The sequence below is a fragment of the Hibiscus syriacus genome, unplaced genomic scaffold, assembly GCF_006381635.1.
Source record: "Hibiscus syriacus cultivar Baekdansim isolate YM2019G1 unplaced genomic scaffold, ASM638163v2 tig00111095_pilon, whole genome shotgun sequence".
NCBI classification, from domain to species: Eukaryota; Viridiplantae; Streptophyta; class Magnoliopsida; order Malvales; family Malvaceae; genus Hibiscus; species Hibiscus syriacus.
Window position 1 is genome coordinate 3,305,558 of NW_024062980.1, and position 11,215 is coordinate 3,316,772.

General features: G+C 36.1%; 1 protein-coding gene across 1 annotated transcript; it reads right to left on the reverse strand.

The window, feature by feature from the left end:
- Positions 1-4,876: 4,876 nt before the first annotated feature.
- On the reverse strand, positions 4,877-8,310 carry LOC120152857 (zinc finger CCCH domain-containing protein 55-like). Its single transcript, XM_039164969.1, has 4 exons — positions 7,815-8,310; positions 6,022-7,342; positions 5,374-5,901; positions 4,877-5,133 (listed from the first exon to the last, which is right to left on the reverse strand). The coding sequence occupies exons 1-4, from the start codon at positions 8,213-8,215 to the stop codon at positions 5,104-5,106; spliced, it is 2,280 nt and encodes a 759-aa protein (XP_039020900.1). The 5' UTR covers positions 8,216-8,310; the 3' UTR covers positions 4,877-5,103.
- Between the last annotated feature and the right edge of the window lie 2,905 nt (positions 8,311-11,215).

The window sequence follows — 11,215 nt, forward strand, 5'->3', positions numbered from 1 at the left end:
CTCGGGTCGGGTCGGGTCGGGGTCGGGGTCGTGGTCGTGGTCGTGGTCGTGGTTATACGTGTCTTCGACACGTCCGCGCGAATACTATCTTTTTAGAGAAAATTCTTAAGAAACAAATGCAATACCACCACCAGTCGTTGCGATTTTGGACTATCGCAACGAATTTGGAATAAATCGCAGTGCGAACTTGGACTATCGCAATGTGAATATGTAAATCGCAATGCGATAGTCGACTATCGCAATGCGAACTTGGACTATCGCAACGCGAACTTCGACTATCGCAATGCGAACTTCGACTATCGCATTGCGAACTTCGACTATCGCATTGCGATTTACATATTCGCATTGCGATTTACATATTCGCATTGCGATAGTCCAAGTTCGCATTGCGATAGTCCAAGTTCGCATTGCGATAGTCCAAGTTTGCATTACAATAGTCCAAGTTCGCATTGCGATAGTCGACTATCGCATTGCGATTTACATATTCGTATTGCGATAGTCGACTATCGCATTGCTATAGTCCAAGTTCGCATTGCGATAGTCGAAGTTCGCGTTGCGAATCTGGAAACTGATTTGCGATACCGGAGATCGCGTTGCGAATTATCGATCGCATTGTGATTTAGTTGGTCATTTTGGCAAATCCTAAAAAAATTGATTAAAATCGTATATTATAAGGTATTTTTTGTCAATGAAGTTATTTTATCTTAAATTATTTTTAACAAAAGCCTCACTAACATCGTTTTTTCTGACTTCTCATTAATTATATACCTGCCATTTTTAATAATATTATTCAAACATATAAAATGATGTGACGGGTTAACACTTTATTCAATAATTTTGGGAGGCCTAAAATTACTTTCATAAAATTCATCAGATTAGTACAAATGTTTTTTAAAGATCATATTTAAATAGTTAGTTCTGAATTTATAATTTTTAAAATTTTAGATACTATATGTTTAGTTAGACAGTTTGAATATTGTGAGAGTACTAATTATCTCTTACATGTGCGATTTTTGATCTCATTTTTAAATTTCATAAAAAATATTGTTTTTTAAATAAATATTTTATTAGTAATAAAATTTTATCATATTAGTATTAGATCATTTAATCATTAGTACTTAAAATTTTATCATATTAATATTAGATATTTTTTTAATAGAAAGGCAACAACTCAAATTACAGCACCAACCCAAACCTATTTACACCATGCACAGTCCATCAGCTTTCATCCTCATAACGATCATAGCTGCAACACTCGGAGGGGGAGACGAAAATCTGTGAAGACCAACAGGGAGATTCCAAGCTAATTTAGCAAGATGATCGGCTGCATTATTAGCCTCACGGGGAACAAACTTGAAAACCAGCTCCCAATCTTTCTGCAGTAGCTCGAAAATATGAGGAACAAGCGAGGACACGCCAAGATACCTTGGATCACCGTTAACCACCGCAAGCGCCTCCTTGCTATCCACTTCCACTATCATCTTCCTCATATCTAAATCCCAAGCCATGTTCAAACCCTCATCGATGCCCCAGAGCTCCGATTCTAAAACTAAGCAGCAACCAATATTCTTGGAAAAACCCGGCACCGATCCTCCTAAATGGTCTCGAATCAGTCCTCCACAAGTGGTTCTCCCAATGTCCGAACTAAGAGCACCATCAGTATTGAGTTTATTATACCTAACCGGTGGTGGCGTCCACTTCACATTTTGATTTGCAGGCTGGCTACTCCCCTGACTCGACACCTTCAACCAACATTCTTTTCCCTTTAGCTAGAACACTTTCGAAGAAGACAGTCTCCGGCTCAAAAATTAACTTATTTCGATGCGTCCATAAACACCAAAGAATGATCCCGAACAGTAAATCCCAGTTCTCAACCGAGCTCGGCTGATAATCCCCATCATTGATATTAATCACAATCCAATCTTCAAACTCCATATTATAAAATTCACTCAACTTCTCCGGTTTCACTGCCACATTCCAAGTTGGTCGTACTACAACGCAATCACGGAAAATATAAGGAAGTTTTCAATGACTGCTCCACAGAACTTGCAGCTTGAATCCGACGTTATATGTCTTTGCATTCCTCCGCATTAGAAAGAAATCGCCCTTTACAGATAAGCCACAACATCGATTTAACCCGAGGTAATCCCTGTATTGATGGAGAACTTTCCATACCATATTCCCCTCTTGAAAGGCGAACCTCATACCATATTCATATGCACTTTTAAGAGTAAACCGTCTGTGTTTTTCCCATCGCCAACCAGACACATCTGGATATCCCAGCAAACGAGGCGGTTTTGTTGTCGCTAGGTGCAACTCGGCAAGAGGATGAAGCAAATTGCGAAGCTCGCTCCATTTTCACTGGCCATCAGCATCGATCATCAATTTAACAGATGTATAGCTCCCATTCTCCTGATGGGGATCTGTTCGCAGAGCTTCTAGTGGACCAAGTCTCCCAACCACGCATCCTTCCAGAAGTCAACCGAGGACCCATCCCCCACAGTCCACACGATCCCATTCCTAATCTCATCCCATACCGTTCTAACTCCACACCAAAACTGAGAGCATCCAGCCTTATGGATTTGATCCGGAACCATCGCAGACATATTGTACTTAGCTCTTAAGATCCTCACCCATAAAGCATGTTTACGAGATACTAACCGGAACGCCATCTTCATAATAAAAGCATCGTTTTGCCGATAAAGATTCTTGATTCCTAGCCCACTAGCCATTGACGGAGTGCACACTTCCTCCCAACAAACAAGATGGACCCGACGACTATCCTCAGTACTGCCCCATATGAAGGTACGAATGAGCCGATTCAATTTATCTGCAGTCCCTTTCGGCAAATGACAAGTTTGCATGGCGTAAGACGGAATAGCTGCCAGAACAGATTTAGCTAAAACAATTTGCCCTGCTAATGATAGGTTCTTTGCTTTCCATCCTGTCAGACGGTCCTGGACCTTGCACAATGTATTGGTAAGTATTCTTGGTCACTCGATTATGCAGTAACGGTACGCCAAGGTAGTTTCCAATTTATTAGATCATTTAATAATTAGTACTTAAACAAAAAAAATTACCACGACTCATATTATTTTTCAAAAAATCGTCCGGCAATGAAAAATCATTGCAACACTGTTAATGAGCTAGACTTTCCCAACCTGTAGTTACTATTCATGTAATACCTCAAATTCAGTGTCAAAAATTATCAAGACAATTTTCAGATTTGAGCTTTTTTTACAAGAATATTTTAGGATTTAAAGTTGTTTTGTATTTGAACATTTTCGAATTTAAATTATTATCGACTCAAATGACACGAACAAGTTTTAATATTTGGCATGAATCAACTCACCTTAGTAGTTACATGAATTGTTGTTTTTAGAGGTCACGAGTTCAAACACAAGTGACTGCAGCAGGATGATTGAGCGTTTATTATCAAATGGTCGAGTTTTTAAAATATATACTACTTTCTAATCACCTTAGCTTAATAAAAAAAAGTTCTAATATCGGGCACGAATCGAACGATCTTAGTGGTAAAAAATATTGTTATTCTTGAAGATTCTGAATTCGAGCATAAGAAATGTCATATGGATGTAAGCGTTCAATATCAAATAGTTGAAAGTCATCTTTGAATAAATATTACATTGTACTCACCTAGATTAATAAAAAAAATTAAATAATCGAGCTTGTTTTGCCAGCTCTACATGTTATTAATACATAATAACCAACCAAACAAGGCATTAATGATAAATAACTCGATCTTTACTTATTTCATTCAACACCGTCTGCTTTCACATAAAGATAAAATTAACCCTCAACATTTGAACAAATCATTATTTTTCACCTTTTTTTTGAATATTTTAAGTTTTAACCCCAACATCCTGATTTTGTTAAAATAATCTTTATTAGATGAAAATAATTAGTCAAAAATAATTAGTTGACTAGCTGCCAAAGCATATTGTTGATGTGTCATTCTCACGAGTTTAATTATTGATGTGACATATATAATGTTACTAAAGTGATGACATGGCATGTATCACATCCCAAGATAGAAACACACAAAACAACCGGTGCATGGATAGCAACATCGTCAAACAATCACAAAATAGGAAACATAGTTAGTCGACTAGCTGTCAACGCATATTGTTGATGTGTCATTCTCACGTGTTTAATTATTGATGTGACATATATAATATTACTAAAGTGATGACGTGGCATGTACCACATTCCAATATAGAAACACACAAAACAACTGTGCATGGATAGCAACATCGTCTAACAGTCACAAAATAGGAAACATATTACTATAGATACTGAAGCACGACATAGTGAGAGTAATCGGCAGGTTCTATTCAACCGAGATACAGTTTCGACAATTGTTCTGTACTAGGAAAAAAATATGCTAAAATGTGTTCTACTTAAAGACCATTATCGTTATGTTCTTCATGCCTTGTTACTCCGACTTGTCATTTTTCTTAAAGTACTCCTGTCTAACACCTATGTTAGACACACTTTGGAACATGGATATGAGAATATAATCCTCCAATGATCCTTCGAATACATGAAAAAACTCGGAAGAAGTTGAACATACCCATGTCAACATATACATATAAGTGATACACCGAGTGCAAGTAACATAAGATACAAGTGCAGTGAAATTGCATGATGCACGTCTAGTGGTACATAGGCAAAGCAAGCCTTAGTAACATAAATCTCAATGGGGCAACATTTATATGGTCTGTGCACTAACAAACATATAAATGCTAAGTTTCAGGCATGTAACATCTGAGACACAAGTTGGATTCTAGAAGTACAGACAATGTTTAAAGCAGATACTAGATTTTGAATCATAGCAGCTGGTAAAAATACTCACATGCAGAAGGAAATGGAAACATCATAAGTTAAACTTCAAATACAGAAACAATGAAATATCTACATGGGAATTAAAAGTCGCTTACCTACTTCACAGGAATAAGACAAACAGATATCAAAAAGGTTAGCATTCTAAGAAGCTGCATAAGGGCACAAAAAATGAAAGATAAGATAGATTGATATGTAAAGTATGAATAAAACATCACAAAAAATAATGATCCCCTGTTTCGTTTAGCTCTTCTGGAATTTTTCCACATATGCCTGCAACAGAATGAAGAAATTGTAGGGTGGTAAGTAAAATATGCATAAAATGGAATAGTCTATGCCTAGAAATAACTAAATTATCAGAAGGGATTGTCTATCAACTTCAACAATGGAGCATTTTATTGACCGACACTGAAAACATACAAATGGTGGAGCAAACCAAGGCCAGAAAAGCATGCTCAGCAGAAAGGGAAAAGACAACAAACGAAAGGTCAAAAAGTCTGTTATTTTTCTCACCTGTACAAGTTTGCTAAGCTTTGGTTTCGAGAATGACAGATATTGATCAATTTTTTCAGGTGTTGTAGGAATATTAGTCCCTTGCATTGTAGCAATCACTTTGTCAACAACTTTCTTTACAATGCTTTTGTAAGCCTCTTTGCCAATTTGACCTTCCTTCCATGCTGGTTTTAGGAGATCCTTGACAAACTCGACAAGTGCAAATTTAAATGCACGAAGCCCTTTACCATCGTTTCTCTTCTTTCCCTCCTCGTTCCTATCATCTGCCTCCATGTTCTCTGACAAACCATTCTTATTCTCTGCTTCAGCTTTCTTGATTTTCAGAACACCATTTTCCTTGGTTGCTTCCTGACTAACAGAATGTACTGAAAATCCCAAAGGCTTAGTATTTGTATCCTGCTTCTTAGCAGGATCAATGCTATCAGCTCTGGGGTCATATTGCTTCGGGAATGAAATTTCTTGACCTGGCTGTACAGTTGGCATGGAATCTGGCTCAGCAGGTCCTCCAGAATGTGCACAAGACGTCACCTGCATTGCATCATGGACATTAAAAGAGATATGAAGTAATGGAAGTTGTTGCACCTGTCCAAATAACTGAGCTAAAGAGGAAAAAAAATCAACAAGTTAGGTGCTCTGTTCATTGCTTACCATGTTCGAAGTTGCCAGAGATCCACAATTACCATGTAATATATTTTTATCCCCAATATGCAGTTCGGTGCATGGTTTCTCCTCTTGAAACAGCACACTATTTTGTAGAACTTCCGTATTTACTTCATTAGAAGGGATTGACAGTTCACTTTGTCCAATTACATTTAAGTTTGAACGAGGTAAAGAACTTAAACTTGGCCCAGGATCATCAAAATTTTGTGTTGGAAGGATGTTGGTAGAAAATTTTGGATCAATGTGTGAAACAGAAGAATTTCTACTAACGGCATTGCCGTCGCATGGCAATGCCGCAGAAGTGCTACCCATTGTCAAGCGGTCCACTTGATAGTTAGATTTCTCTGTTGACATTCTCTGAGAAGCAGAAAGCTCATCACATGCTTGACCTGAGGCCATTTCAGTTATATTCTTTTCATGAGACGGTAAAAATGTCCCCACATGAGTGGCCTCTGAACTATGAGACTTTTCCTTATTAACAGAAGAGTGGATTCGGTAATTCCACTGGGGAGACATTTCCATATCATCATTTGAATCCACAACACCATTTGGTTTGGAGGCACCCACTTTTTCATTTATGTCATCGTTCAACTTTGTAGCCCCCAAGTAGGCACCTGTATCACTCCATTTAGGACCAGTCCAGGGTTTCGTGGCATCATTTAGCACATCAGCATCACTCCCCTTTGAAGCATTCCAAGATCTCTCCGCATTGAAAGAAGTATCAACATCAGTCGGTTTTGCACCATCCTGTAGCTTATCCAGACCATGATGAGAAAACCTACAATAGTTTCCATTACGACAATTTCCAGCAGCAAAGTATTTGCAAGGTATGTCACTGCTTTTTCGAGCTTCACGCTCAACACCTCGCTCTGGAGCTGTAACTCTGTTCCTCTTGTTTTCCCTTTCTTTATTTATCTCATTTATTGATCCTCTGCTGTAGCCTTCTGAAACATCACCATGAGTAAATCTACATGATGCACCTCTGCGACAGTTTCCTTTCAGATAATCAGTACAGCAATAAGTAGATCTTCCACTCTTAACAAGGTAATCTTTATCATCATTGCGAGTAATATATTTTGAAACACCAGCCCTCTTTTGCCTATCATCGCAGCCATTCTCATGACTTTGAATATCTTGGTGAAGAAAGTGACACTGACTGCCTCTCCTGCATCTCCCACCCATAAAATCTCTACACATTTGAGTTGACACCCCAGATCCGTTTCTGATTCTCTCATGGATTCCCGATTGTCGCCTAATGCCATGAGCCGGACTTCTGCTCCTACTTCTACTACAACTTCTACTCCTGCTTCTGTTGGTAGAACTAAGATTAGGATGGATTAAAAATCAAAAGTACGCAACAGGAAAACAGGAGATATAGAAGACAGAAACAAAAATACCACTTATCCTGACAAATAAGCATAAACCAAGATACTACTTAAGAGAGTCCAAAAGCATTGTGTTCAACAAATAAGGTGTGATGCAACCTCAGTGATTACGAGATTTTAAATAAACTGACAGGAAAATAAACAGCAAAAATGGGGAAAAGTGTTGAAATATTTAGCAAATTAGCATAGAGAAAAATTTCAACATAAATGGAAAGACAAAAAAAGTAGCACGTGATTCTCAATTTTGTAGCAACATAAAAGAACTACTAACAAACTAACAATATATTGGGTGTAGCACTGTACGACGGAATCAGTTATATAGATGCAATAGTAACAACCAGGAAACTGTCAAAAAGAAGATGATAACAATGAAGGATACAAGAGTGACAATCAAACCTTTGAGACCTGCTCCAATCACCCTTAGGAGAATTGTGGCAATTTTTTTGCCTTCGCTCATCAAGAGTGGGTGACTTTTTCTTGCTGTACGTGTCATCCCCATATGACAGGGTTGTAGTTTTCCCATTTTTAGCATAATCACTATTGATTTTATCATTGTCTACGCTACCTCTGCTTCCATGTAAATATTCCTTTGAAGGCGATCCATGCTTAGATTTCATGACAGACCATTTATTGCCATTCCTACCAACCTCTGGAGAGAAAGATCCATGTTCTGATTCTCTTTCATGAGAAGACACACTCGCTTTCACAGACCAAGCAATGTCTTGTACATTTTCAAGAGAATATTGGTGTTCATCTTTTAAATCCCACTTAGAACCACATGTTCTGCTTTTGCTCATTTCAGCAATAGCACGCACCCTTATCAATGCAGTAGTCTGGAAGTATGGAATTAAGAAATTAACGGACAGGAACCCTCTTTGATTTAATTCAAGATCTAATTCACATACCTGTCAATGTAATCCCCAATTTGGTTGCAATTTAATATCCATGGGCAAAAAAACGTAATTCCATTAAACAGATGTCAATCTTTTAAATAGAAAATTGTGAATAAGAACAACATGAAGGCATGAAATATATCTCACGGAAAAAAGTCAATATGCAAACATATATAATTGCACGCACTGGTGTAGAGCAATACTGTAATTTCAAATTGGATTCTGTTTTCTTTTGCCGCTTGGTTTCTAATGATTAACTTTGCAAAAGGAAGCAGCTATCCAAGGAAAGAATTAGAGAGCCCTAATTTTGATATGGAAGGCAATGACGTAAGAAAGCTGATAATCATTTCTCTTCTCATATTTCTACTTCAATCTTCCCTGGGGTTTTAGCAACCGGTACAATTTTGCCAAAGCTCTCCATCTATGATTATCAACAGTCCACCTATTACTCTCAAAGACTAACTTATGTGACTAAATATCATGCCCATGGATTGTTTAATGAGCATAATGTATTCCATCTCTATCTCGAAATGTCCAACCAACTATTGCCATACCCACAATCAACAACAATTGGAACATAATCTCCATCATCTCCAATTGCACTTTCTTTCGTAGTTGCTATAGGAGACATCATAGTTTATAAGAGCTATTTCCAAATAGCAAGAATTGTCAAATGTCATCAAAGTACATCATCAATGAACTCAATGTATGAGAATAGGTGTTGGGTACATTCATAAGACACATTTCCCTCTCAAAGAGAAAATACAAGTTAGAACCTTGGAGACATTGTTGGGAGGGGCAGCCACGAACCCCAAACACAGACCATAAAATGGACTGGATGATAGCAAAAAAAAGTATGAGAATATGAACCATTAAGGAAACATAAAACTGAAACTAAACAGGAAGTGAACACATTACAACATAATTCACTCTTCTAAAAGGGATATACCAAGTTCAACACAATCTGATGTTTTCAAGAAAAAAACTATCAAAACTCCATCAAGATCTACAAGAATTGGAAATGGATATCAACTTGAGACTTGAGGAAACTGCATTTCAAATTTATCACAAATCAACATGAAAAGAGGAACATAGACAGAAGCATGAAGGACTTATATCAAATTTTGTCTTGCTAGGACTTAATATCAATGTGAAACCTCGGAAGGTAGAGTTGAAATCTGCATATATAGTTGACTGAAGCATTCTTGACTAAAGGAACCGGATTGCAACAACATCTGTATATGACGAAGTTCTAAACAAATTAAATTAAAGGTATGATGATCACTTGAAACAGATAAAAAACGGGGAGGGGTAATTTTTTACAAGAGTAACATGTGGTAGGATGAACAGGAAAGAAGTTCAGTTCCGAATTCAAATTAAAATAGTTCCTAACGGAAATTATGTACATCAGAAGTGAAGTCAATATACCAAGCAGCTAAACCAAAACAAATAACACACGCACACACAAAAGGACTAGCAAATTAGATTGAAAGCAAAACTTACCCAAAAGCAACACAAAAAACTAGATTGCGAAGTAAATCAGAACTGAAGGATGAAACCAGAAGTGAACAAAGAAAAACCTGAAATACCCAGAAAGGAACTAAGAACAAAGGAGCGAATTCAGATCAGAAAAGCCGGATTGAGAATAAAAAATCAAAAGAAAATTGAATGAAGGTGAAGAATGACGAAATGACTACCCTTTTTTCTTATTTCTTATTTGTAATCAAACTCTAGATTTAAGAAAGAAACAAAAATGGAGCGAACAGAGCGACATTTGCAATGCAACAGGCAGCGATCGTACCTTTTAGGAAAGACAAAACTGGGAACTGCACCTGCGATGGAGTCTTCGGTTTGACATCTGAAAATCAAAATGAAAATGGCTGAAACAGTTTTCTTTTTAATTCTGTTTCCGTGTTAAACTGAATACAAAATAAGGTAAGATTACATTTCTCCCTTTCTAACAGATGCGATTTTGGATTTCGAAACTTGAAGAAAGAAATTAGACAGCTCCTTTGGGGGAAAATTGTAAAAATTCAATTTAATAAGAAAATAATCTTGCAATCGAAACAGTTTTAATGTAAAATAACTTCTATTCAGGAAAAAAAAAGTGTATAATAACTTCAATATGAAATGATTTTATTCTAATCCATCCAAATCTAAAATGGTTTAAATGCATTATTGCCCCCTAAATTTTATTATTTGTATTCAATTGTCTTCTGAAGTATTTTTCAGAATATTTTCTATTAATTTCGTTAAAAAAAGTAAAGATAAATTATATATTTGATCACTTAATTACTTGTACAGTTTTGTTTTGATTATCAAACTATTTTTTTAAATTGTAACTAAATATAAGTTTTTGTTCCGTTTTCATCAACTATTTGATTCAATTTATTTTCAAAATGTATAACATATAAGAATTTATTTCTATCATAATTTTATTTAAAAAAAATTATTTTATTTAAAAATATATTTTATTAAAAAAAACTTAATTTTATATGTATTTTTCAAGTCTTTCTTTCATTAAAAATATATAAAAATTAATTATTATTTTTCAATAATTTATAAATGAGCTAAATGAATTTCTAAAACATTTCAAAAATATCGAGGAATCTTATCACGTCTAGCTAAAAACCTCACTTCAATCTCATGCTCTTCTCTTTTAAACCCTAATATTGTCATTTCTTCTCCTTTGTTCCTCCCTTTAAGCAGGAAGGGAGCTATTCGTTGTCCCAAGGGCCACTGCCTCCTAATTTTATCATTAAATATACATATATATATATATATATATATATATATATATATATATATATATATATATATATATATATATATATATATGGATAAATTTGAATAGCCTTGAGGGCCATTTAGGGATGGGCATGGGTCGGGTTTTTGGTCCACTCG